This window comes from Giraffa tippelskirchi, chromosome 7 (assembly GCF_054371585.1).
Source record: "Giraffa tippelskirchi isolate mGirTip1 chromosome 7, T2T-mGirTip1v1.2.pri, whole genome shotgun sequence".
NCBI classification, from domain to species: domain Eukaryota; kingdom Metazoa; phylum Chordata; class Mammalia; order Artiodactyla; family Giraffidae; genus Giraffa; species Giraffa tippelskirchi.
In genome coordinates, this window is record NC_137281.1 from 273,707 (window position 1) to 301,184 (window position 27,478).

At 54.2% G+C, this 27,478-nt stretch overlaps 2 protein-coding genes and 1 non-coding gene across 8 annotated transcripts; 1 reads left to right on the forward strand and 2 right to left on the reverse strand.

Moving 5' to 3' along the window:
* Positions 1-1,436: 1,436 nt before the first annotated feature.
* On the reverse strand, positions 1,437-17,658 carry ZNF324 (zinc finger protein 324). 5 transcript variants are annotated; one of them, XM_081512068.1, is made up of 5 exons: positions 6,823-7,178; positions 5,560-5,741; positions 5,120-5,246; positions 4,696-4,812; positions 1,437-4,108 (listed from the first exon to the last, which is right to left on the reverse strand). In XM_081512068.1, the coding sequence occupies exons 2-5, from the start codon at positions 5,656-5,658 to the stop codon at positions 2,718-2,720; spliced, it is 1,734 nt and encodes a 577-aa protein (XP_081368194.1). In that variant the 5' UTR covers positions 5,659-5,741; positions 6,823-7,178; the 3' UTR covers positions 1,437-2,717. The 5 variants fall into 5 exon arrangements, with proteins under 5 accessions (XP_081368194.1, XP_081368196.1, XP_081368197.1 ...); XM_081512070.1 differs by lacking the exon at positions 5,560-5,741 and adding an exon at positions 5,909-6,001; XM_081512071.1 differs by lacking the exons at positions 5,560-5,741; positions 6,823-7,178 and adding an exon at positions 17,553-17,658.
* Positions 6,130-6,259, reverse strand: LOC145515995 (small nucleolar RNA SNORA30/SNORA37 family). The gene has a single exon (XR_014061182.1). It is a non-coding gene; the product is annotated as a small nucleolar RNA SNORA30/SNORA37 family (small nucleolar RNA).
* ZNF132 (zinc finger protein 132) lies at positions 11,202-26,245 on the forward strand. 2 transcript variants are annotated; one of them, XM_081512064.1, is made up of 4 exons: positions 11,202-17,734; positions 20,117-20,197; positions 20,354-20,522; positions 23,519-26,245. In XM_081512064.1, the coding sequence occupies exons 3-4, from the start codon at positions 20,423-20,425 to the stop codon at positions 25,441-25,443; spliced, it is 2,025 nt and encodes a 674-aa protein (XP_081368190.1). In that variant the 5' UTR covers positions 11,202-17,734; positions 20,117-20,197; positions 20,354-20,422; the 3' UTR covers positions 25,444-26,245. The 2 variants fall into 2 exon arrangements, with proteins under 2 accessions (XP_081368190.1, XP_081368189.1); XM_081512063.1 differs by lacking the exon at positions 11,202-17,734 and adding an exon at positions 17,944-18,318.
* Positions 26,246-27,478: the final 1,233 nt, after the last annotated feature.

The window sequence follows — 27,478 nt, forward strand, 5'->3', positions numbered from 1 at the left end:
GTGGGACCACCCTCCACGTCCGCCAGCGCCAGCTCAGTAGTTGGCTTTCCCCAAATCGGTACTAGCTCCTCGATTTCCACCCACTTCTAGCTTCCGAATGCCATTGCCTCGTCTTTCATCCTCCTCCTACGTGTGGGTTTATTTACTTATTTGCCACACCACTCAGCATGTGGGGTCCTAGTTCCCCAACCAGGGATCAAACCCTGGGCCCCCAGCAATGGAAGCTTGGAGTCCTAACCACTGGACTGCCAGGGAGTTCCCAAGGGTTAGTGTTTCAAACTCGCCCTGTGATTTCAGTGGGTTTCTGGACCAAGTAAGATGCATGTGTTCAGTCTATCATCTTGACCCAGAAAGCCCACAAAAACTTAGTCATCACACATTCGGTGTTGAGCAGAGGGGTCAGCCTGGCAGGACACAGCCCAACACGACCACAAAGTTTTGGAGAACAACTCTGGGGCCAAGACATGGGGACAGGGGGGTACTTATGGTTGCTGTTCCTACAGGAACAGGGCTGGAGCCTCTGACCACCCCTCGGTACTGGGAGGGTGGACTCGAAGAGAGTGGAGGAACTGGGGTAGTAGGAGCCAACACAGGCCGGAAAAGCTCAGTGAAGCAGGAAGGAGGCTGGACAGGGCACCAGGCCTAGCCTGAGAGGTCAGCAGGGCTCCGGGTGGAAACCAGGCTCCAGGAGCTTCTTCTAAGATGCAACAAAGGTTGCATGCGACTGACTCTCTGGGCACCTCTTTGATACTCAACAGGCTCCTTTGTTCTGAGTCCCACGGGCTCCTACCACAGTGCTCTGTAGGCTGTGGGATTTGTCTGCATCTCACAGCCATGCCAACAGACCCTGATGTGACCTGCTCAAGGCTCCCTCATAGAAGCCAGGCTAGGGGAAGAAGAGACACAGCCAGGCCAAGGCAAGGACCAGGGCAGAGAGGTTGGGCCCAAGACGGCTGGACGCTGGCTCAGAGGATCTGCTTCTGGGGAGTCTTGGGGAGCCTGGCTCTGTGTGACCCCTCTCCCTACCCCCAAGTCTCCTTTCCTTCAAAGACTTGTGAGATTTCAGGGGTGGCAGCCTGCTGGCAGGTGGAGAGTTGGGGGTGTCATGTCTCTTGTCTTTCGTAATGGCAGACACCTGTGAGGTCTTGAGTTGATGGAACTCGAGCACCCACTGGGCTGGGGTCAACCTTCTGGATCGCCACACGTGGCCACAGCCTCAGATTCCAGGGTCTGGACCCACAAAGGCTCATCTCCCAGCAGAGCTGCTGCGTGGGGCAGCCCCGACCCGTCCAGGTCCCCGGCTGCCCAGGGGACAGACAGGCTGCACCTCTACCTTGCAGCCCCTCACAGGGACCAGGCCTGAAGCCAGGGCCCTGCAGCTGTGCGACAACATGTGTGCATCACGCTGAGATGAAACCCGCTTCAGGCCAACTCTGTCCATGTTTCCGAAAAGAAACCTTTATTAGGGAGTCTCTCTGGACTCTGTCTTATCAAAACCTTCTGAACCACGACCTGGAGGCTGAGGCTGCGGACCTACCCAGTGCTGTGCAAGAGTTTAAACCGTACATCCAAGCTGTAACTTCTAGTCTTGCCCCCCTCCAATAAATACACTGTTACTGTCCCTGGAGGTGAGACCCGGGGTGGAGGTGCCCCAGGTGGAAGGCCACAAGAAGCCAACCAGGCCCCCAGCCCAGTTGCCTGCCTCAGTGTCCATACCGGGTGGGCTATGGCACACCGGGGAGGGGTCTCGGGAGGGCGCCACACGCAGCTGCAGGTGTTGGCAAGTCCTCCTCCCCATGAGGGGGCACGGGCAGGCATACGGCCACTGGATCACACAGGAAGAAGCAAGTGGCCCACCAGCCTCCTCTGCACCTGTTGCTGCGGTTACCTCCCGTCAGGGCAGTGGGGCTGGAGAGGCTCTGATGACGCTGACTTTAGGGACGGCAGGACGCAGGAGCTGAGCCGGGACCACAATCTGAGTGAACAAGCACAGCCGGGGAACTGGCACCCTGCACCTTGTCCCCCCCAGCTCCCTGGGGACCCCCCTCCTCCTAAGGGTCGACCTCGTGCAGGGAGCCAGCCCTCCGAGCTGGCAGGCTAAGTGTGGGGTGAAGGGGCGAGCTCTCTGCGCCTCAGCCTCCTCTGGGGAATGGGGATACCAGCCACAGCAGCCCCTCAGCGCTGTCAGGAGAAGATGCCGCGCGCAGAGGGAGGGCTGGTGGGGGTTGCAGGTTGCCGTCTGCAGCCTCGATGTTTTCTCTTCTCCGGAGGCGGGAGCTGAGGCTCAGAGCCCAGCCACTTGTCCAAAGCCAGCGCCTCCCACAAGGCTTCCTGCCCACAGGGCTGCTCCCAGGAAGCCTGGGCTGAACTGAGGCCTGCGGTGGGGGATCTCCTGGCGGCGGGGGTGCAGCGGTTCCGTACACAGCCTCCAGTTTGGGTGGAAACCTCGGAAATGTCTCCGGGCCATCTCCATGCCCCCCAGCACCTCCTGTTCTGGCACCACAGTGAAAGCACGCGTGAACTGGCGGCACCCTGCCGGCCTCCCCCGTCCTTGCCGCAGCCAGTCTGCTTGAGGCTGCAGGGGTGAGCTGTGGCCGACAAGCGGCAGATCTCGTCACCAGGGCCAGGGGGGAAGCCCAGTGCCCGCCGAGCTCCTCTAGAGTGGAGGCCTCCGCGGAAGGGCCCAACCACCGGCCGGGGAAGGTCGGGCCGCGTCCTCAGGCCTCAGTGGTCCTCAGGATGGTGGCTGGGCCCGAGGCGGCGGGGCGCCCGGCTTCCCGCCCCAGCGCGCCCTCGGGCGATGCCCCCGAAGGCGGCCTGGCTGAGGGGCGCGGGCCGGCCCGGGGCCGCCGTACCGGCTTCTCGCCGGTGTGGAGCCTCTGGTGGTGGAAGAGGGCCGGGCGCTCGCGGAAGGCGCGGCCGCAGTGCGCGCACACGAAGGGCTTCTCGCCCGTGTGGATGCGCCGGTGGCTGAGCAGCACGGCGCCTTTGGCGAAGGCCTTGCCGCAGTCCGCGCAGCGGAAGGGCCGCTCGCCCGTGTGCAGCAGACGGTGCTGCCGCAGGTTGGAGCTGTGGCTGAAGGCGCGGCCGCACTGCGCGCAGGCGAAGGGTTTCTCGCCCGTGTGTACGCGCCGGTGCTTGAAGAGCGACGAGCCCTGGCTGAAGGCGGCTCCGCACAGCGCGCAGGCGAAGGGCTTCTCACCCGTGTGCGTGCGCTCGTGCTGGATGAGGTGCGAGTTGCGGCAGAAGCTGCGGCCGCAGCGCGCGCACGCGTAGGGCCGGCCGCCCGCGTGGATCTTGCGGTGCTGGCTGAGGTTGGAGCGGTGGCTGAAGGCCTTGCCACACTCGCCGCAGCGGAAGGCCTTCTCGGCCGTGTGGATGCGCTGGTGCCGCACCAGCGACGAGCTGTGCCGGAAGGCCTGCCCGCAGGCCAGGCAGCTGTAGGGCGTCTCCCCGCTGTGGATGCGCTGGTGCTGCGTCAGGTGCGACGTCTGGCTGAAGGCCTTGCCGCACTGCGCGCACTCGTACGGCCGCTCCCCGGTGTGTGTGCGCAGGTGCTTGAGCAGGTCGGAGCTCTTCACGAACAGCTTGCTGCACGCCCTGCACTCGAAGGGCTTCTCCCCGGAGAGGAGGCCGGGCCCGGGCTGCAGCGCCTCTCCCAGCTCGGCCCAGCCGGGCGGCCCGCGCCAGGCTGGGCCCATTCCTCGCGCTCCTGGAGGCCCGGGCGCTCTCGGGAAGGCTCCCCGGGGGGCCTCGCATGCCCAGGGCTTCCGCCGCTCCGACACCCGGGGCGGCTGGCTGGGCGCGGGCCGCTCTGAGAGGGCCTTGTCCGCGGGCGGCGGCCGCAGAGAAGAGGTCAGCCGGAGGCTCACCCTGGCGTCGCCACTGTCCGGCCCCAGCCGGAGCCTCTCCCAGTAGATCACGGACACCCCGGTGGGTCTTCTCTCCCGGGAAAGGGAGATGCCGCGCCGACCCTCTGGGATCTTCCCGTGCTCACAGGCACCCGCGGTGTGGAGGACCCTAGCAGGCGCCAGAGGCGAGCCATCCCCGAAGGCCCCCAGGAATGGGGCTTCTCCAGAAACATCGCCGTCCTCCACCAGAGGGGAACCTGCAGGCACAGAAACGGTGGATGATACGATTGGGTCATCCTGGGCGGACCATGTGGGTAGGCAAGGGGACCCCAGACCCAGCGTGCATGAGGGGGAGGGACAGAGGCCTGACTCCCTTCTGGCACCAAGCTGTCCTCTGGGTTCTCCTGGGCCGCTCTGCTCCTCACACTCACCGACTCTGGTACTGACCGCCTGACCCCTAGCACCTACTGATTGCCTCTCCCCTGCAGGGTCAGCCCCACAAAGGCAAGACCAGAAGTGATCTGGGCAAGGCTGTGTCCCCAGGGCCTGGAATGGAGCTGGCCCCTTCAAGTGCTCAAGAAACCACGAAGCTGTAAATAAATGGCCTCATGGATGAGGTGGTGAGGGGAGCCCGGGAGGGTCTGAGGCCACACACACTGGCCGATGGTGGGACTCTGGGCAGGTCTCCCCACGGCCTGGGGGTGGCCAAAGTCGGAGCCTCTAGAAGAGGCTGAAGGTGAACAGTCAGGCGGGTGGGAAGCCCGAGAGGACCACGTCCGGGAAGGGAGGCGGACAGAAGCTGGCTCACAGCTGGCCTCCAGCTCACACCCTGCGCCCCACTCACCGCCGCGGGGCCTCCTCTGGGCATCCCTGGCCAGGGTCACGTCCGCCCCACTGAGAACCCAGGGCTCCTCACCACGCTCCAGCTGCATGACCACGCGGGGCCGGGACACAGACAGGCCTGCGGGAGAAGACGGGCGAGTGAGGGGCCAGACGGAGGGGCCAGGGCTTCGCGGGACACAGACGGCACCCTCTGTGAGGATGAGGAGGCCGAGGGCACACCCCAGGGCAGGGTCACACCTCCTCCCGCCAGCGAGGAAAACCGTGTGGGCAGCACCAGCAGGGGACTGAGTGCTGAGACACCACAGCTAACAGGGACACTTGGCCAGCGGACACACGGCTGCTCCCAGGCTGCCAGGCGACGAGAGGTTAGTGCTGGCAGCCCAGCCTGGCGACAACCGAGCTTCATGTGGCGGCCCAGAGCTTACCCAACGAGGCCAGGAGGGCAAAGTTCTCCAGCATCACCCGGCGGTATAGAGCCCTCTGCGCTGTATCCAGGAGCCCCCACTCCTCCTGGGAGAAGTGCACAGCCACGTCCTCAAAGGCCATCAGGCCCTGCCAGAGTTGGAAGGTGGACACAATGAAGCTACGGCTGTGTAACCCAAGACCCAGCTCTCTCTGCCCCAAAGGCTACCTCCGCGCACGCCCCTCAGCTGCTACACCCCCTCACCCCCACTCCACCCCCACCCCCCACCAAGGCTCTGCAGGTGGAACTCCCCTGGCCTGGCTAAGCCCCTCCGCCTTCCTTATCCAGGCCATAGATGCCTCTTTAACCCCACCCGGCCATCTACATGAGGAAGCCAGAGGAAGCCCTGAGGGAAGCCTCTGGTGCCCACCCATTCTCCAGCCTTTGCAAACGCTGACCCACCCCAAAGGTGCCCTCACTGCTCCTGTACAGGTAACTGTGAGCGCCCAGGACACGCCCATCCCTGCAGGGATGCCCTCTCCGGCTGACCTCGCCCGACATTTCGACATTTCGAGGCTGCTCTTTGAACCTGAAGGGTTGGCTGGCTAATGCCCTGCAGTCACCACAGGCATGACCCCAACGACCTGGCGGGCACACAGAAGCCATTTCCCTCCTCCTTTCACAGTCAGACCTCCTCTATTCCCTCCTCACTGGGCTGCCGCCTCCCTTCCCTCAGCCACCCGCCAGACTTCCCCCGAGAGCCCCAGGCTGCCAGCCGTTCCCGTCTCCCCAGAGCCCTAACTATCCATGCCTGTCCCTGGTTGGTTCGGTGCGATCCCCTCCTCCTCCGTGTGATCCCCAGGCTCAGCCCCGCTCAGGACGCCGGGCCGCTGTCCTCGGACACCTACAAGTCCAGCTGCATGTGACGCCTCCACGCTGCAATGTCACAGACTCTTCCCAGTTCCCCGTAAACCTACCTTCCCTTCCAGTTCCTAATTTTGTCCACAGCACCTCCTTCTCCACCCCACCCAGCTCTGTCCCACTGAGTGACAGCTGTCACTGACACAGTCCCAGGGCAAGGATGTAATCAAGAGTTTTCAATTTCAGGACCAGCTCCCAAATCCTGGCCCTGCTGCCCGAGGAGGATCTGTGAAAATCCTAGGCACCTCCATTCTGTTGGGTGCTCCGGCGGAAAACCTTAGAATGGCCCTTCCAGTGGGCACTCACGCACACCTCACTTGATACCTCAGCATATCTACACAGAATTCTCATCACCACTGCCCCGACTCTGGCCGCAGCCTGCTCCCTGAACAGCGCCACCCACCTCTGCTGCTGTCCTCCATCCAGGAAACGATGGGATACCTAAAAACTCGGGACTTAAAGCATGTCCACTCTCCCAGTGCTCTGGGACAGTCTTAACTCCTCGGCGTGTCCTTTCAGACACATCCTCTCCCGGTCCCGCAGTTTCAGTTTGGGAAGCGCCTACACTCAGGCTTCCCTCCCAGCTTTTGCACACGGGGCACCGTCCCCTTGGAAGTTCTATCCACACCTCACCCCTTAGCTCAAGAACTGGGGATCCCACGCGTGCACGCCCAACCGGCCGGAGAACCAGGCCCTAGGACGAAGCGCGAGGGGAAGACATCAGGCAAATTGCCTCTCCCGCTCGGGGCTCGGGTCCCTGGAAGAGGCATGGTGGGGTGGGGCGCCCGGGCTCTCGCTACTCACCTGCTGCGCCGGGTCTGGCTGCGCCGCTGCCGCGGCCATTGATACCTGCAGAAAGGGCGGGCGCCCAGAAGCGGGCCTCACTCTCCCGGTCCGTCAAGGGCGCCGCGTCGGGGCTGCGTGGAGACCAGAGAGCGCGCGGCTGGGCTGCAGCCCACGCGGCACCCGGGGAAACTGAGACCGGCTGCGGGCCGTGGACCGCCTGGCTCCGCCACCCGCGCCTCGGGTCTCCTCCCGCGCGTTCTCGCTGCCCGCGCCTCGGGTCACAAGACCCTCCAGCCAAGCCGGCCGCGACCCTGCGCTCTCCGGCCGTCACCGGCGTGGCCCGACACCGGTAGCCAAGTGACAGTCCCGGGCGCAGGAAGTCCAATCTCGCGAGCTCTCATTGGCCCGAGGCGCGTTGCGGACGCACGCGCAGAGACCGGGGAGGCGTGGCTTCCGCCGGCCTGCAGGCACGGCAAGCGGCGGGGGGGGGGGGGCCTCCTGTCTCCACGGCAACGGCAAAGCGTCACCGCGGGTGACGCTGGGAAGTGGAGTAGACGGCCGTCCAGCTGTATGTATTATTAACAGTTTGTAAATCCTTGTAATGCAAGAGATAGCATCAATTTTGGCGTTCAGTTCAGTTGCTCAGTCGTGTCTGACTCTTTGCTACCCCATGGACTGCAGCATGCCAGGCTTCCCTGTCCATCACCATCTCCGGGAACTTGCTCAAACTCATGTCCATCAAGTCAGTGATGCCATCCAACCATCTCATCCTCTGTTGCCCCCTTCTCCTCCTGCCTTCAATCTTTCTCAGGATCAGAGTCTTTTCCAATGAGTCAGTTCTTTGCATTAGGTGGCCACAGTATTGGAGCTTCAGCTTCAGCATCAGTCCTTCCAAAGAATATTCAGGACTGATTTTCTTTAGGATGGACTGGTAGTACAAATAGCACAGTTAGTATTTGTGTTTGAATTGTGCTCACCTTGAGACTGAAGGAAATCGAATGCATATGTGGGAACGCTTCCTGCCATTCTCGTACACAAAGAATATTCAAGTCCCATCTGAGGTGCGCCTTGAACCCACGTGTCTGGACTACAAACCCAGCCTAAACCCATATACTGGGACTCAAACACAAGGTCTTTTTCTATTTTCCTGGCTGCATGGCATAGCACAAGGGATCCCTTCAACCAGGGATCACCTGCGCCCCCCGCAGTGAAAGCGTGGAGTCTTACCCACTGGACTGCCAGGGAAGGCCCAACCCATGGTCACTTAACTGAGATCACACACCTGGTCTCTGGACTTAATGAAGCTCAGGTTCTTTATGTCTCATCACAGAAAGAATTCAGTGAGATACAAAAATTATAGGTAAGAAGTATATTTATTTAGAGAGAAACACATTCCATAGACAGAATGCAGTCAGCTCAAAATGCCAGAACGACTGTGGGTGAAACATACTCCACAGAGTGGTCCATCTCAGAAAGCGAGATGCCAAAACATGGGGTGATTAGTTTTTATGGGCTGGGTAACTTCATAGACTTAATGAGTGGAAGGGTTTTTCCAACTATTTGGGGAAAGGGGTGAAGATTATCGGGAATTGGGCCATGCCCACTTTTTGACATTTTACGGTTGGCCTCAGCACTGTCACGGTGCTGGTGGACCGGTCACGTAGCTCCTCTGGAGCTTCTCTGCACTGGGGAGGGACTCTACACGTCCCCCCACCTCAGCTGCCTTTGGTGTTGCCGGAGGCTGGGGCTGAACCGGGAGCCTCCCCGCCATGTCCCAGGGTACACGGCTTCCTCATTCTGCAGCCAGGTCTTTGAAGATAGGTGCACAGGTATAACTGCGGTGGGCTCTCCAGCTCTCAGGGTCTGCGTGGTGGTCCTGGACTGTGAGACTGACCCCACTGGTACAGATGACAACCCTCCTCCCCTCCAGGCCTCGGGGTGGCACTTGGGCGGGTTAGGAGTCTGGGGACATCTTTGGAGGGGGCATGATTCTGCTGACCAGGAAGGGGCAGCTGAACCGAAGGGCCTGGCAGGAATGTGTCACATGTGGAGGCTCAAGAGGGCCCATCCACCCTCCCCCAGAGCCCCTCCCTTGTCCACGTGGATGTCAAACGGATGCTCTTTTAAAAATGTATTTATTTATTTGGCTGTGTCAGGTCTTATTTGAGGTACACAGGATCTTCCCTGTGGCTTGCAGGCTCCAGAGCATGTGGGCTCAGCAGTTGTGGCACTCAGGCTTATTTGCATCTCAGCATGCTGCTGCTGCTGCTGCTAAGTCGCTTCAGTCGTGTCCGACTCTGTGCGACCCCATAGACGGCAGCCCGCCAGGCTCCGCCGTCCCTGGGATTCTCCAGGCAAGAACATTGGAGTGGGTTGCCATTTCCTTCTCCAATGCATGAAAGTGAAAAGTGAAAGTGAAGCCTCTCAGTCGTGTCCGACTCTTCGCGACCCCATGGACTGCAGCCTACCAGGGTCCTCCGTCCATGGGATTTTCCAGGCAGGAGTACTGGAGTGGGGTGCCATTGCCTTCTCCGCATCTCAGCATGAGGGATCGTATTTTCCCACCCAGGAATCAAACTTGCGTCCCCCACATTGGAAGGCGGGCGCTTAACCACTGGACCACTGGGGAAGTCCCAAAAGGGACTTCAGATCGAGTCACTCCTCCAATCATGTCTCCCCAACCCATGCCCCACCCCCATACCCCCAGGATAAAGGCCTAACATGAATCCTTCTCCCTTGGGACTTTGTGGTAAAGGACTTCAGGTGTCCTGCACACCCTCCTCCAAGCCTTTGCACATGCTGGTCCCTCTGAAACAGGACGGAGGAGTTCTTAAAAGAACCTTTAAAAACAGGTCCTTTAAAAGAAAGACACAGCTATGGGACATGATATGGGGCTTCCCAGGTGGCTCAGTGGTAAAGAATCTGCCTGCCAGTGCAGGAGACACTGTTTCGATCCCTGGGTTAGGAAGATCCCCTGGAGAAGGAAAAGGCAACCCACTCTAGTATTCTGCCTGAAAAAGTCCATGGACATGGGGTAGCAAAGAGTCGGAACCTGTTAGGCCCTAATTGCACGGGAGCTGGGAACTGACCCTCTCTGGCCGAGGGCCCCACGGAAGATCCGCTAGCAGTGCCGGGGGAGCTTCCCTGCGTCCTGGACAGGCTCACTCTGCTGGGGGCAACTGGAATGTCCCGGGGGCACCTCCCTTCCAACTGCTCCAGACTCTGTGACAGTAAAGCCGGAAGGGTTGCATCACCTTGGAGCTAGGGCTGTGGCCCAGGAGGCAGAACAGAAATGGGTCACTGCCAGGGTGCTGAGGGGTCAGATTCTCAGTGGTGACAGCAATGTCCACGTGCCTCTGGGGACAGAGTGGGAGGGCAGGGGAGGCACTCTGTCCTCTTGTGGTCCGAAGGGTCTTGCGGATTCAAGCCCTCCAGGGAAAGCACTGTGGCCAGGATCTGAGTCACCTGTGCGCCCAGAGCTTACCTGAGGTGGAATCACACCACCTGAGGGGTACAGCAGTCTGAGAGAATAAAGAAGCAGGTCCCTCAAACCAGGCGCATCTTAGCGTGGCCACCAGCTGGAGATGAGCCATCTTTCTGTGACAGGCCAGAAAAACCAGATCCCTGTAACCACCGCTCCAGGCAGAGAGGGGCAGGTCCCCTCTGCACAGATGGGGAATGGAGGGGCACAGGGAACAGGCAACAGGGACGCCAGAGCCCAGTAGGCGAGGGCACAGTCTGTGAGCCCTGCAGGGCCCAAACTCGCATCTGTCAACACCATGCTCAAGGGCACAGTCTGTGAGCCCTGCAGGGGCCAACCTCGCATCTGTCAACACCATGCTCAAGGGCACAGTCTGTGAGCCCTGCAGGGGCCAACCTCGCATCTGTCAACACCATGCTCAAGGGCACAGTCTGTGAGCCCTGCAGGGGCCAACCTCGCATCTGTCAACACCATGCTCAAGGGCACAGTCTGTGAGCCCTGCAGGGGCCAACCTCGCATCTGTCAACACCATGCTCAAGGGCACAGTCTGTGAGCCCTGCAGGGGCCAACCTCGCATCTGTCAACACCATGCTCAAGGGCACAGTCTGTGAGCCCTGCAGGGGCCAAACTCGCATCTGTCAACACCATGCTCAAGGGCACAGTCTGTGAGCCCTGCAGGGGCCAACCTCGCATCTGTCAACACCATGCTCAAGGGCACTGAGCAGGTGAAGCTGTCCTGAATCCTGCAGGCTTCCGAGCCACACTCCTGAGAGCTGCCACCCCGCCAGCAAAAGCCAGGGAGGCTCCTGTTGCCCAGGCTGGGTTCCTGGTGACCTCAGCAGTCACGATCTTCACGGCTGTCCAGCCTCAGGGCGCAGAGGCACAGCTGCGTAGAAAGGAAAGCGGGAAAAGTAAACAGTTTCAGGATCTTCTGTTGGGTGTGTGCTTCCTGGAGGAGCTAGATCTTCGGATTTCTTTGTGGAAACTTCTGCTTTTATAATTTTTGCATCTGTTTTATTTTTTGGCTGCATTGCACGGCATGAGAGAATCTTATTTCCCTAACCAGGGATGGAACCCGCACCCCCGGCAGCAGAAGTGCAGACTCTTGACCCCTGGACTGTCAGTGAACGCGCAGCACTGATTTTAAAATATCTAATCCCATGTGAGTCTAGAAATCTTCCCCAATGGCTCAGCAGTAAAGAATATGCCTGCACATATTCAGGAGACACAGGAGAGATGGGTTTATCCCCTGGGTCAGGAAGACAGCTGGGAGGAGGAGATGGCAACCCGCCCCAGTATTCTTCCCTGGAGAATCCCATGGACAGGGGAGACTGGCAGGCTCCAGGCCACGGGGTCGCGAAGAGTCAGACATGACTGAGAGGCTGAGCACACGCGACAGCCACGTGCGTTCAGTGTGGGAGGCGGAAACACGGTTTTCCAAGAATGTCCACACCCTAATGCTCGGAACCTATTAACATGTCACCTGACGTGGTCCATAAATGGGAATATCATCCAGAATTGCCTGGGTTAGTCTAGTATAATCACATGAGCCCCTGAAAACAGGAAAACACAACACAGATATTTTAAATCTAAGAATGTCCTAGGTCTGACACTCATGTCAGCTGCTCTAAAACCAAGGCCTCAGCAGGGCCGCATTGCTTCTGGGGGGAAAAGGGGTTTCCTTGCCTGTTCCAGACTCCAGCCTCTGTCAGCACTCCTTGGTTCCTGGCTTTTTCTGTCTTCTAAGCCAGCATCGGCAACTTGAGTTTTTCTCACATGACATCACTCTGACTTGGTCTCTCTCCGTCTCTATGCCTCCCTCTTCCACTATAAGGACCCTTGTTATTAGGAGGGTTCCTCCCACCCTGCCAACCTCAGACAATCCAGAATGATCTCCATGTCCCAAAGTCAGCTGATTATCAACCTTATTTCCATCTACCATCTAAATTTAGTTCCCTCTTGCCCTGTAACAACATGTTCTGGACATTAAGTCCTCCACATCTTTGGCCGGGATGGTGCTTTAGTCTGCTTACCACGCATGCTCAGTCACTTCAGCTGTGTCAGACTCTTTGCGACCCTGTGGACTGTAGCCCACCAGGCCTCTCTGTCCATGGTATTCTCCAGGCAAGAATACTGGAGTGGGTTGCCATACCCTCCTCCAGGGGATCTTTCCGACCCAGGGATTGGCCCAGCATCTCCTGCATTACACACAGATTCTTTACCCACTGAGCCACCTGGGAAGTCCTGCTTACCACAAGTATACTTAAACAAAAATTAAGCATTGCCTACTTGGCTACTTGTCACATCAAGAAAGAGTGCACTTTTTATTTTAGTGGATGTTAAAGGAAGAAATGGTCACATATTGAGGACTAGGGAAGTCATTCTTGCTTATATATGGTTTAACTTGATTTCTATGCTAACTAAATAAGACAGCATAGAAGGAAGTTAAAGTAGGCAGTCAAACGATACCGGGAGTAGCAGGCAAGTCTGGCCTTGGAGCACAGAATGCAGCAGGGCAAAGGCAGGCAGAGTTTTGCCAAGAGCACGCGCTGGTCATCACAAACACCCTCTTCCAGCAACACTAGAGAGACAGCTCTACACGGACTCCACACGAGGACGTCACCAGATGGTCAACACCAAAGTCAGACTGATTATATTCTTTGCAGCCAAAGATGGAGAAGCTCTATACAGTCAGCAAAAACAAGACTGAGAACTGACTGTGGCTCAGATCACAAACTCGTTATTGCAAAATTCAGACTTAAATTCCTTATTGCCAATTCAGAGTTAAATTGAAGAAAGTAGGGAAAAGAAAAGGGTGCAATGGCCAGAAATAAAGAATGTCCATGTTAAAAAAATTAAGTTTAGGGATTTCCCTGGTGTTCCAGCAGTTAATGCTTCCCAAGTGGTACCAATGGTAAAGAATCCACCTGCCAGTGCAAGAGAGGTAAGAGATGTGGGTTCGACTGGAGTGCACACGCATGCACACACACATACACACTCACTCTGGTGGTCCGGCTGGAGTGCACACGCATGCACACACACATACACACTCACTCTGGTGGTCCGGCTGGAGTGCACACACATGCGCATATACACACACACACACACTCACTCTGGTGGTCCGGCGCCCAGGCGGCGCTGCAGGTGAGCCTGGGGGCACCTGCCCTCATCATCTGCTGGTTCCCACCGAGGCGGGGCCCAGAACAGGGGCAGGGACGGTGGAGCCCACACACGGTGGTCCCATTTGCTGCTTTCCCAAGAGGAGTGAGAGAGCCATGTTTTATGTGGAGCCTTTGATTTTATGAAGGTTCAAGACTATTCTCCCTCAAAGTTCAAAGTTTACAGGTATGTATGAGCTCCACTCTTTCTATACATAGAGAGAGAGCTATATATAATGTTGGTTTCTGGGCCATCATTTGTGACTCAGGACAAAAAGCAACCCAGGAGCCCAGGGGTCCCCAGACAGGAAGGCGCGGGGCCCAGGGTTCGCTGCACAGCACGCTGCGGCCGCTCCCAGGACGCCTCTCCGCTCCCTCCCCATCATCGACCTGAAGCTGTGCGGGGGATGCAGGACACTCCTGCAGGCCTGTGGGAGCCAAGCTTGGGGCCTGTCTGCCTGAGCTCTCCCCAGCGTCCCGAGGTGTCACTGCGTCCCCTGAACTCAGACCTTCCCTTCCGCTGACGGGGGGCTGGCGATCAGAGCTGCAGTCAGGTGTGCCTTGGGGCCTCAGGCTTCCGAGCAAAGGGTGGGCTCAGCTCCCTGTACCAGAGCGGTCAGCTGTGGTCAGAGAGGCCTCCACAGCGCTGCCTCCGTGCCTGGGAGAAGCCTTTCCCCTGCCTGTTACCCTCCCCGCCCAGGCTCTGTGCACTTAGTGGAACACTCATGTTTCACCGGTGATACCAGAACAAACCAAGGCCCCCTGGTTCTGAGAGTGCAATCCCTATCGAAACCACAGCTGATATTGTGAGCAGAAACTAACAGGCCGACCCTAAATTCATAGACACGCACAACACCACAGAGAAAACCATGACAAGCAACAAAGTTGCACTTTCCTTACTGAACTTCAAAAATGTCTGTAAAGCCAAGGTAACCAAGACAGTGTGGTCCTGTCATAAGGACAGACATATAGATCAATAGATCTGAGAGACCAAAATACCCTTAACTGATTTCCCAACAAAAGTATAGTGTGGAAAGATGGCCTTTCCAGCAAATGGTTCTGGGAAAACTAGACATTCACATGCAAAAAAATTAATTCAGACCCTTATCTCAACCATACATAAAAGTTACCATGAAAAAGATCATAAATAGAAGAGCTAAGACTATACAATTTATAGAAGAAAACAAAGGAGAACTTTTTGACTTTTGGCTAGGCAAAGAATTTTTTAGGTATGACACAAAAAGACAATATATAAATGGAAAAACTAATATATTAGACAACGAGTATAAAATTTAACATCAAAATGTAAAACTTTGCTCTTCGTAACACATCATTAAGAGACTTTCCTGCTGGCCCAGTGGCTAAGACTCTGCGTTCCCCATGCAGGGGGCCTAGGCTTGACCTCTGGTCAGGGAAGTAGATCCCACATGCCACAACGAACACCCGGCATGGCCGAGTAAACGAAGCTTTTTTAAAAAAGAAAATTAAAAGATGAGCACACAGCCTGGGTAGGAGGGGAGTGTGGCGGGGGTGGTAAGAGAGATAGTATATGTGTGGCTGAGTCCCCTCACTGTTCACCTTAAACCATCACAACATTGTTTGTTAACTGACTATATCCCAATACAAAATAAAAAGTTTTTTTTAATAAAAAACACAAATAAAAGTTAAAAAAAATGAGCCACAGACTGAGAGCAAATACTTAGAAAATACTTATATATGGATTCTAAACACAGAATCTATGAAGAACTTTACGGCTCAAAGATAAAAAGACAACCCAATTAGGAATAAGGAAAAGATCTGAATAGATGTTTCATCAAAGAAGATAAACAGACGGTTAACACGCACATGAAAAGATGTAGATCAAAAGCCCAATGAGATGACTGCTTTAAAGGTAAAGAGTTTCAGTCCAAGATAATAAAAATGTTCTGGAGAAGTATAGGGGTTAAAGTGGCACAACTGAATTTACTTAATGCCACTGAACCATACACTGAAAAATGGTTAAAATGATGTTTTATCTATATTTTGCCATGATTTTAAAAAAACCCACTGAAGTACCATTTCACACCCACTAGGATGACACCACCAAGTGGAAAAACTGGAACAGTCCTACAGTGCTGCTGGGAATATAAAAAGGCACAGACCCTTTGGAAACCAGTTTGGAGCTTCCAAGGAGTTAAACATACACTTGCCAGGCTTCCCTAGTGCTCCACTGGTTGAGAGCCTGCCTGCCAATGCAGGCAGCACGGGTTCGATCCCTGATCCAGGAGGATCTCATATATTTCGGGGCAACTAAACCCGTGCACCTCAACTACTGAAGCCCTCGCTCTCTAGAGCCCATGCTGCACAACCAGAGAAACCACCGCGACGAGAAGCCTGCGCACTGCAACGAAGCGGAGCCCCCACGCGCTGCCAGAGAGCAGGTGACAGAGGGAGGGAAGCGTCACAGTCGGACCGGGCCACCCGCAGAAAACAACCAGGGTGACGATCTGCTGCTACCCAGGCTGTGATGCTTTGGATATTGGACCACGGCTGTCAAGGTCCCAAAGCAAACAGCGCTGCGGCTGTTCACACGGCGGTCTAGGGCCAGCACGAGGGCCAGCAGCGCCCCTCCTGGTGAAGACAGCGCATCACAGCAGAGGCCTCACTGGCCTCGCTAAGGAGGCGCACTTCTCCCCCAAAAAGGCACCTGCGCTTGTCCTCAAAAGTCATTGGGTCCCGCACCACCAGCCAAGGGGCACAAGAATGTGATCTAAGCACTGGGCACTGGACCCGGGCCCCCAGTCTCTGTCCAGCCCACACCTCCCCTTACATCCCCTTACATCTCCAAAACCCCGTCCCGACACCCCTGCTCACCCTTTCACCTCTGAGGGCGTGGGCCCTCCTCCTGGGTGTGCAGGGTCTGCACATCCGTCGGAGTTTGGACAGTTCCTCTTTTATGCACCCACCTCCTCCACTCAGCTACTGGTCCTTCATCTGTATATCCCACACTGATCTCAGGGCCCACATGGTACCACAAGCTGAGCCTTCCCTTCCAAAATCCCATCTCAGGACATTCCCTTGTCCAGGCCACCAAGGCAGGGCAGGGCAGTCTAGACATCAGGAAGCCAAATGGAAATTTCCTGTTTGTTCACGGGCACGCGGGTCACCTCCACCTAGAGCTCTCCAGACAACTCAGACTCTGCTCCCACATACTCCAACTGCTACTCTTCTGCCAAACATACTCCTCCTGCCAACCTCCACTCTCCATCTCATTCTTTATCTGTAACACTTGGGATAGTCCTTTAGCCTCCACTACATTCACTCTCCATTTGTAAATGGAAAACCGACCCCAGTTTGAAAAACGTATCGGGAATGTGATTATTTCTCCCACCTCTCCTAATTCTATTCTCGAGAGGTCACCGCAGAAACATTTGCAGCAGCATCCTCCTGAAGCTGCCTGCTTTCAACCCCCTCCACAACTGTGTGTTTACGCAGCTTCAAAATCCTAACTCAGATCATGGCTATTCATCGTCTAATGAAAATCTGTGGCTCCCAGGATCCTAAGCCCGTCAACAGAGGTAGGACTCCCATGCTCACGCTGTCGGTTCCCCGCAGTGTAGGCTGCAGAACTTTCCCGAATGCTCCCAGGCCAGTCTCACCTCCGAGTCTTCGCACATGCGCATCCCTCCGCCTGCACTCTGCACATTTTATCACACTGGATTCTGAAATGCAGAGCTCCACCTATGAGCACTCCTGTGTCCTGAGCACCGAGGCCTGGGGTTCAGTCGGGGACTTGGGCGGCACTGGGGTTCGGAGTCCACCCAGGTGGAGGCCAGGAGACCCTACTTCACCCGGCTCGCTTATCATGCCCGCAGTCCAGCTACATGCTCGGTCATGACCTCGGAACGGGTGGCTTTTGAGCCTGAGGCCCTTCTCCGTAAAGTGGACACGACGCACAACTCTGGGTCGGCCACGGGCATAGACGGGCCTTGACGGACGACCCGCAGGACAGCCCCGCGCCGGGCGGTCCACCGACAGCCGAGGACACAAGAGCCCGGGGAGACGGGACGTTTGCTGAGGTCACAGGACATACAGGGCACAGTCGAGACCTCCTAGGCTGTGGTACCTACCCACTTCCGTTTCCGCGGGCCTGCGGAGCCGCCGGACACCAGCCACAGTCCAACAACTAAATCCACCCGCCCGCGGCCGACGGAGAAGCAGCCATCTGAACCCGGAAGTGCCGCCCTCCGAGGCGTGGCCGTCCCGGAAACGCCTATTTCCTAGACTACCATTGGTCAACACTCGTGTAAACGTACGGCGAGGGTAGTTCTGGGTAGTGTAGTTCATGTCGCGTGAGCCGTGATGCGGTGCGTCCGGCCTAATCACCTAGGCAACGACTCGGCGGCACCGCGATAGGCTCAGGGAATAGCGTCATAGACGTCCACGAGCCTGGAGCCAGTGAGGGTCAGGATTCGGGCGTTTTCGCCTGGCCTCAGAGGGTGGGGAGGGACTTCCGGCGTCGCCATTGCGGTCTTGGTTTTGTGCCTGGTGGCTGCAGCAGACACACCCTGGGACGAGAGGCGAAGCCCCCCGGGGGGACGTTCAAGACCCTCTTTGCACCTTGGCACTCCCTTTTGCCCTCGGCTCACCGCCCCTCCTTCCTAAGCCTCGGTTCCTCCGCGCCGCGCCTTCGTCCCAAGTTCCGGGCAGGCGGCTTCCGTTTCATAGTGGGGACGGTCGAAGCACTGAGTGCGACCATCAGCCTGCGTCACCCCACCCAGTGTGTGGGGGGGTTCGGACGAGCCCGCCGGCTCGTCCCGGCCGCCGCCTGACACGACCCCGCCCAGCCCACAGGCTGTGACCGGTCTTACAGAGTCGCTGATGGACCCGGGGCAGGTGAGTGTCGGGTGAGAGGAACACAGGGCCTCACCTGCTGAGATCACCGCCTTTGTGACCCTGGGGTCTGTTAGGGAATGGTGGCGTCCCGAACTCGGCCTGCACATGAGTGTGGGCCCCTGAGAGTCACGTTCCCCTAGCATCCTAAACCTAGGCCAGAGGTTATGTGGAGCGGATCACGTGGGATAAGGTCTGGAAAGGTGCCCCTGACACAGGGACCAGCATGTGCCAGTTGCTTGGAGGTGGGCATAAGGTCAGTGTTGAGGGAGACGACAGGTCTCCATTTCTTCTGGTGGAAATAGAGAGCAGGGGACGGGAGACAGGCCCGGAAAGGGAGGCTGCGGTGCTGGATCTCCATTCTCAGTGTGCTGCGGGTCACGGGAAGTTCAGAGCAGAGGAGGAGGTGATCTGAATCAGATCTTAACAAGCCTGTGGATGCTGGGTGAAGAGGCTGGAAGGTGGGGTGAGGTTGGAGGCCCGAAGATCATGGAGGAGGTGACTGCAGTAGTCCTGGTGTGTGGTTTTGGTGGCTAGAGCAGGGAGGTGCCTGTAAGGTAGGAGAAGTGGTTGGCTCCTGGATGTAATTTTTAAGTAGGGTGGACTAGATTTCCTGATGTATGGCAGGGAGATATGGTTGACCCTGAATATTTTTTCGGATGTGGAAGATGGTTCGAGGAGTAGATTTCAGAGGGAAAATAACTGTGTTTTGGCCATATCGTATTTGGAATGTCATCGAGACTGCCAAATTGAGGTGTCAAGTGTATTTCATGCCAGGTCAAGACTAGAGATGTCCGCCAGATGTCCGCCGGGTGGAGGCTTGTGCTTGCGCACTGTCTGCAGCTGTGAGCTGGGTTCAGGATGACAAACAAGCCACTGAGTAGAATGTAGACCTGGGATGAAAAAATGAAGCACAGGGTCTTCCTTGGTGGTCCAGTGGCCAAGACTCCATGCTCTCAATGCAGGGGACCTGGGTTCGGTCCCTGGTCAGGGAACTAGATTCCACCTGCCACAACTAAGATCCCGCATGATGCAACTAAGACACAGCGCAGCCAAATAAATACATTCAAAACAAAAGAAAAGCACGGAAGTGACTAAGGTAGGATGACAGTGGAGTTTAGATTGTTTTACCTTTCTACAGCTCACAGGGTTTTGTGGCCATCCTCCTTACACCCAGGGGGGTTTGTTAGGCTGCTGGAGTATCAGGGACAAAAAGGCTCAGCCCAAGCTAAGAGTTGTCACGCCAAGAGTGGGGACAAGCAGGTCAGGGATTTGTGTATTAGGAAAGGCAAGGACAGCTATGACTGGTGAAGGGACAGCATGCATAAGGGTAGAGCTGGAAGAGAATAAGGGTGTTTGGGATTATTACTCCTGGTTCTGGGGTGCAAGGCTGGAGCAACAGAGCCAAGAAGGGAGGCTTCATCTAGAGGGGTGGTGGCTGTCTCTGTTAGAGGGAAGTTTTTGCAGTCAAGGACAGTCCAAGGTTGGCATCAGATCCTGCTTGCTGCTGTTGGCAAGCTAAGTGCATAGGGGTAAATGAGGACCGGGGAACATGCCTGTGGCGTGGCCAGGGCGAGGGGCGATGGTACTGTGGGATGTGGGGACTAGAGGTGCGAAGATTGATGTGTACATGGTAAGGGAATGAGCCCTGATACAGAGGCTTAAGGAAGAAAAGAGAGCCCAGGGAGCTCTGACCTGAAGGACACAAGGGAAGTTGGTTAGTAAGGAGAGGGGTGTCATGTGACAACTTAGAGCTCAGACAGCATCCAGCTACCCGCCTTCCTTTTGTCTCTCTCTTTAGGATTGGTCTGAAAACAGTGGCCAGGGGGACTGTGAGGAGAGCAGGGCACCAGCAGGACCAGCACCTGTGGTCTTCTCGGAGGTGAGGGCCTGCAGAGGGGGTGAGCTGCAGGTGGGTGGAGGGAGGATGGATGGAGGGTCATGAGGAGAGGAGATGCTGGTGGGACACATGGCAGAACTCTGAGTCACACATCAAGGGCCTGAATGTGCCCGTTGGACTGTTTTCTTTGTTTTCCAGCCCACCTGTTGGCCCCCTGGCCTCGCTGTCTCCTCATGGGGGAGCCTGGTGGCCTTCGAGGAGGTGGCCATGCAGTTCTCCAGGGAGGAGTGGGAGCTCCTCGATGAGGCCCAGAGGCAGCTGTACCACACTGTGATGCTGGAGACCTTGGAGCTCGTGACCTCGCTTGGTAAGGCCCTCATGCCTTGCCCTGGCCTGGGGGCCAGCATCTGCCTTTTGTCTTCTCCCCATCCCCAAGCTGGACCAGGGACACTGCTTCCTGCCCAGGTTTCCTGTTGTAGCTGCTGTGAGTGCTAGGCTTGGGCTGTGTGCACCCTCGTTTCTCCCTGAGCAGCCTCATGAGGAGTCCTAACAGCTATTAGGTCCCACAGAGGCCTTGTGGGAGCAGAGGTTGGGGATCAGGCATTCTGGCCTGCCTGAAGGGTCCTGCTGAACTTGGCCAGTGCCTGGCTGGCTGATCTAGTGTGCGGCCACGCCGAGGTTCTGCCCCTTCCCCCAGAGACATTTTTTTAATGGCTTTACTGATATATATCATAACGTTCACCCTTTTATTTATTTTTTTTACAAAAATCAATTTTAATGTCCACCCTTTTAAAGTGTACCATTTAGTAGGTTTTCATGTTTTCAGTGTATAAATATCACCATACTCCATGGACCTCCTTGAAGAGAACATACGCAAAATATTCTTTGACATAAATCATACCAGGGTTTTCTTAAATCAGTCTCCCAAGGCAACAGAAATAAAAACAAACAAATGGAACCTAATAAAACTTACAAGGTTTTGCACAGCAAAGGAAACCATAAACAAAAGGAAAATACAACTTGGAAACTGGGAGGAAATATTTGTAAATGATATGATTGATAAGGGTTTTAATTTCCAAAATAGACAGACAGCTCATACAACTCAATAACAAGAAAATAACCCCATTGAAAAATGGGCAGAAGACCTAAATAGACATTTCTCCAAAGAAGACATGCAGATGGCCAAAAGGCTTGTAAAAGATGCTCAACACTGCTTATTAGAGACATTCAAATGAAAACTAGAATGAGGTATCACCTTACACCAGTCAGAATAGCCATCATTCAAAAGCCTACAAATAACAAATGCTAGAGAGCGTGTGGAAAAAGGACCCTCCTACACTGTTAACAGGACTGCAAATTGGTGCAGCCACTGTGGAAAACAGGATAGAGGTTCCTGAAAAAACGAAAAATAGAGTTGCCATATGATCCAGCAATCTCATTCCTGGGCATATATCTGGAGGAAAAACAGCAATTTGAAAGATAAGTTTACTCCAGTGTTCATTGTAGCACTGTTTACAATAGCCAGGACATGGAAGCAACATAAATTCTATTGACAGATGAATGGAAAAGAAGATGTGGTGTATGTATACAATGGAATACTACTCAGCCATAAAAAAGAAATAATGCCACTTGCAGTAACATGGGTGAACCTAGAGATTATTATACTAAGTGAAGTAAGTCATAAGGAGAAAAGCCAAGTACCATGTGATATCTCTTATATGTGAATCCAAAATATAACACAAATGAACATATCTGTAAAGCAGAAAAAGTCTCACAGATATAGAGAACAGACTTGTGGTTGCCAACGGTGGGGGTTGGGAGACGGATGGATTGGAATTAGGAAACGCAAACTATTATACATAGAACGGATAGACATTAGGTCCTCCTGTATAGCACAGCAAACTATAATAGGAAAGAATATGAAAAAGAACATACGGATAACTGAGGCAGTTTGCTTTATGGCAGAACTTAACAATAAAATTTTTTAAAAATTAAAGATAATAATAAACAAATGGACTTCCCTGGTGGCTCAGACAGTAAAGTGTCTGCCTACAACGCAGGAGACCCGGGTTCATTCCCTGGGTCAGGAAGATCTCCTGGAGAAGGAAATGGCAACCCACTCCAGTATTCTTCCCTGGAAAATCTCATGGATGGAGGAGCCTGGTAGGCTACAGTCCATGGGGTCGCAAAGAGTCAGACATGACTGAGCAACTTCACTTTCACTTTTTCAATAATATCACCATACTCTAATTTTAGAACATTTGCATTACCTAAAGAACTTTGTACCCTTTAGCAATCACCGTTCATCCTCCCTTATCCTGTCCTGAGTCCTAGGCAACCACTAATCTACTTTCTGACTATACAGATTTGCTTATTCTATTAATAGATATTTTATACAAATGGAATTATACAATATGTGTTTTCCGTGACTGGCTTTTACTTGGCATAAAGTTGTTGAGGTTCATCCATATTATAGAACATATCAGTAATACTTCTTTTGTTTTTATGGCTGAATAATATTCTAGTGTATAGATACACCAGTTTTGTTTATCCATTCATCAGCTGATGGACATTTGGCCTTTTTCCACTTTTTGACTGTTACAAAAATTATGGCTGTTACAAACGTTCATGTACAAGTTTTTGTGTAGATATATGTCATTTCTCTTCGGTAAATACATAGCAGTGAAATTCCCAAACTGTTTCCCAATTGGCAGCACCGTTTTACATTCCCACTGGAGTTTATGAGTGCTTCAGTGTCTCTACTTCCTCATTAAAAACTTGTTACTATCTTTTTTTCTTAAAGCTATCCTGGTGAGTTTAAAGTGGTATCTAATTGTGGTTTGAGCTTGCATTTCTGTAAAGACTAATGGGCTTCCCCGGTGGTGCAGTGGTAAAGAATCTGCCTGCCAGTGCAGGAGATGGAAGAGATGTGGGTTCAAACCCTGAGTCAGGAAGATCCCCTGGAGTAGAAAATGACAACCCACTCCAGTAGTTTTGCCTGGAAAATTCCATGGACAGAGGAGCCTGACAGGCTCTAGTGCATGGGGTCGTAAAGAGCCGGACACGACTGAGCACACACACAGTGCACACAGTGACTAATGATGTTGAGCTTCTTTTCATTTATTTATTGGCCATTTGTGTATATATGTCTTTTTTTGAAAAATGTCCTTTCAGGTCCATTGCCTCTGAGTTCTTGTCTCTGGTGAGGGCCCTGTCCCGCCAGCAAGCCTGTCTAACTCTGCCCCACCTGGCCTATCAGCAAACCCTTGGCCCATTCCTGTGTGTCAGTGACACATTTCTAAGCAAGTCACTCTTTTCACTAAGTGGAACACTCACGTTTACCAGAAATTTCTTGGCTTTCAGGCTGTTGGCCTGTGGTGGAAGATGAGGAGGTGCCTTCTGAGGAGAATGCTTCTGGAGAAGTAGTGTCACAGGTCAGGACTCCCAGTGTACCTCCTTCCACGCAGAAGGCTGACAGCTGTGACACGTGTGAGCCACTCTCGAAAGACATTTTGCAGCTGGACAACTATCAAAGACATACTGGGGAGACTCCCTGCACATGTTTAGTGTATGGAAGAGAGTTTTGGTTTGGTGCAAATCTTCACCAGCATCAGGAGTGCAACGGAGAAAAGCCCTTCCAGTGGAACAGAGAGAGGGACTTGTTTGTGAAGAGCTCAACAGGCTGTCTGTCAGGAAAGCCCATCACATGTGGGTTAGGTGGCCAGGATGTCTCAGACAGCCATGACCTCCTCCAGCCCCCAAGCATGGATGGAAGTGGGGAGCCACACGGCAGCACAAAGGGCCGGGAGGCCTCACTGCACCCTTTCAATTCTGGGCAGCTCCCAGAGGTCCAGTGCTCACAGAAGCCCTTCAACTGCAGTGACAGTGGGAATACCTTCCAGAAGACTTCTGTCCTCCTCAGCCCCCTGAGCGCTCACTCTGAACAGACACCATTTAGATGCCCGAGAGTTGAAAATTCCTTAGAGGAGAAATCAGCCCTTATTAGTGACCAGTGGTTTCACACTGGAGAAACATCTCATGTATGTAAAGAGTGTGGCAAGGCTTTCAGTCACCCATATAAACTGAGGAAGCATCAGAAATTCCACACAGGAGTAAAAGATTATGTGTGCCGTGACTGTGGGAAAGCTTTCAGCCACAAACTCACCCTTATTCATCACCAGAGAATCCACACGGGAGAAAGGCCTTATGAATGCAGTGAATGTGGGAAAGCCTTCAATAACAGGTCACACCTCGCTCGGCATGAGAAAGTCCACACAGGAGAAAGGCCTTTCAAGTGCAGCAAATGTGGAAGAGCCTTCAGCCAAAGCTCCAATTTCCTTCGGCACCAGAAAGTCCACACCCACATAAAGCCTTATGAGTGCAGTCAGTGTGGTAAAGCCTTCAGTCGCAGCTCTGCACTCATGCAGCACTGGAGAGTTCACACTGGAGAGAGGCCGTTTGAGTGCAGTGAGTGTGGGAGAGCTTTTAACAACAACTCCAACCTTGCTCAGCACCAGAAGGTTCACACTGGAGAACGGCCTTTCGGATGCAGTGAATGTGGGAGAGACTTTAGCCAAAGCTCCCACCTCCTTCGCCATCAGAAAGTCCATACTGGAGAACGGCCTTTCGCATGTGGTGAATGTGGGAAAACCTTCAGCAACAGCTCCACCCTCATTCAGCACCAAAAAGTACATACTGGACAAAGGCCTTACAGGTGCAGTGAGTGCAGAAAAGCCTTCAGTCGCAACTCCAGCCTAGTTCAGCACTGGAGAACTCACACTGGGGAAAAGCCTTACGAGTGCAGTGAATGTGGGAAAGCCTTTGCTCACAGTTCCAGTCTCATTGAGCACTGGAGAGTTCACACCAGAGAAAGGCCTTATGAGTGTAATGAATGTGGGAAGTTCTTTAGCCAAAAGTCCATTCTTACAAAGCATCAGAAAGTTCACACTGGGGAAAGGCCTTATGAGTGCACTAAATGTGGCAAGTTCTTTAGCCGTAAGTCCAGCCTCATCTATCACTGGAGAGTTCACACTGGGGAAAGGCCTTATGAGTGCAGTGCATGCGGGAGAGCCTTCAGCAGTAACTCTCACCTCATTCGTCACCAGAGAGTGCACACACAGGAAAGGCCCTATGAATGCAGCCAGTGTGGGAAAGCCTTTAGTGAAAGATCCACACTTGTTCGACACCAGATAGTTCACACCAAAGAAAGGACTTACGAGTGTGGCCACTGTGGGAAAATCTTCAGCCGCCTCTGCAACCTTGCACAGCATAGAAGGATCCACAGCTGAGTGGAGGCTCATGGAGATGGTCTTTGGGAGATCTTCAGCTACATCAAACCTCAGGCAGCAGACTACAGAGAAATCCCCTAATGAGTCACTGATGTGGAAATGCCTTCAGAAGCTACCCTGCCCTTTCTGAGTGGCCTAGGGACCTACACAGCGCTGTCTCTCCTCTGGAGCGTAAACCTCTTTCTAGCTGCCTGTTGCCTCTGAGAGGGTCAGGGAATGAACTGACCCCATGCTGGGTGAGAGATTCACTAATAAAGACACATGACAGCCCTGCACGTTAATGTACCTAATAGTGCTTCAGGGTACATGGAGGAAAAACTGATAGAACTGCAAGGAGAGAGAGACAGATTCACAGTTACACTTCGGCATGTTCACACCCTCCCAGATAATCAGTAAAGGTGTGGAAGACAACACTTGCAACCAGGTTGACCTAATCAATATTTATAGAACTTCCTGTCCAAGAGGACAGAATAAATATTCTTTTCACATGCACATAGAACATTTACCAAAAGGGAGCATATTCTGAGCCATAAAAGAAGGCCTGATAAAGGGAAAAGAAATAATACATGGTGTGGACCTTGACTATAACAGAACTCAGTAAGAAATCAACAACAGAATGATATGTGGAAAACCCTCATTCAGAAACTGAATATCACACTCATAGATAATCCAAGGTCAAAGATGAAATCAAAAGAAAAATTTGAAAGTACTTGGAATGAAAATGAAAACAGAGCATATCAAAATATGTGGGGTGCACCTAAAACTGTACCAAGGGAGAAATACATGTGTGTGTGTATATAAATGTGTGTGTGTGTCCACATATACTGGTGAAATACTAATAAGCCTTAGGGATTGTAGAAGAATCATTAAATGCCAGGTTTTTTAAAGTGCTAACAAAAGCAGCAGACATGACTCCAGGCCACAAAGTTTTTCTTCACTGAAAGGTAAAAGCCAAGTGCAGGGTCGCGTGAGCCCGCAGGCGACAGACACAAGGACAGACTCGGGTCCTGAGATGAGATGCGCCAGGAGGGGCCTGACTGACAGTGCAGGGCCCTTCACAGCCCTGCTCACAGCTGCCAGTTGTGTGCGTGCCTGAGGGATGTCTGTCTCCCATGTCTTGGTCCACTCCAGCTGATGTAACAAATACCGTAAACTGGGAGGCTTAAAAATAACAGAAATCTCTCACAGTTCTGGAGACTGGAAAATCCAAGATCACAGTGCCAGGATATTTGCTGAGGATCTGCTTCCTGGTTGACAGCCATCCTCTGTGTCCTCACAGTGAAGGAGAGGGCGTCCTTGGGGGCCTCTCTTATGAGACCACTAATCCCAGTCACAAGGGTTCCTCCCTCATGACCTCATCAACCTCCTAAAGGCCCCTCTTCCAAATACAGAACACTGAGTGGGTTAGGCTTTAACCTAGGTATTGTGGGGGGACACAGCGTTCGGCCTACACCACCCTGCTGCAATGTCCGTTTCACACAGGAGGGCCTGTGGGTTTCGTCCCGCCAGGGGAGTGAAGTCTCCAGGGCTCAGCAGCTGCTCACAGCCTGGGACAGGTGTGCCTGCACTCAGGGTGCAGGCTGGGGTAAGCACCGCTCTTTCCCTGAGGTCTCCTACCTTCTCCCTCCCCAGGGTCAGCTCCAGCAGGGCTGTGATCTGGGCCAAGTACCGTCCCTTAGGGCCACCAGACATCCCCCGGGGTCCTACTGGGTGCCAGGATTTTGCCTGAGCTCCGCGGTAGATGCATTTCATCTCCATCTGATGCGCAATACAAAGATGTAACGTGCAACGGGACTAAAGAACAGGGTCACTGCGGAGCAACCGCAGCTCCGAGAGAAATGAACCACAAGTGAGTGACAGTAGCGGCAGCTGCCGCTCGCTTTTAGGCGGGCAGGAGAACCTGAGGCGAGGACTCCAGGAATCTTTTCCAGCCAGAATGAGCGCCAGTGCAGAGGCACCAGGCAGGGATGACCCACGGAGGGACCACGGGGGAGACGCAGGCCACGCAGTCAGGAGCCGGGTCACGCCGCCCTGT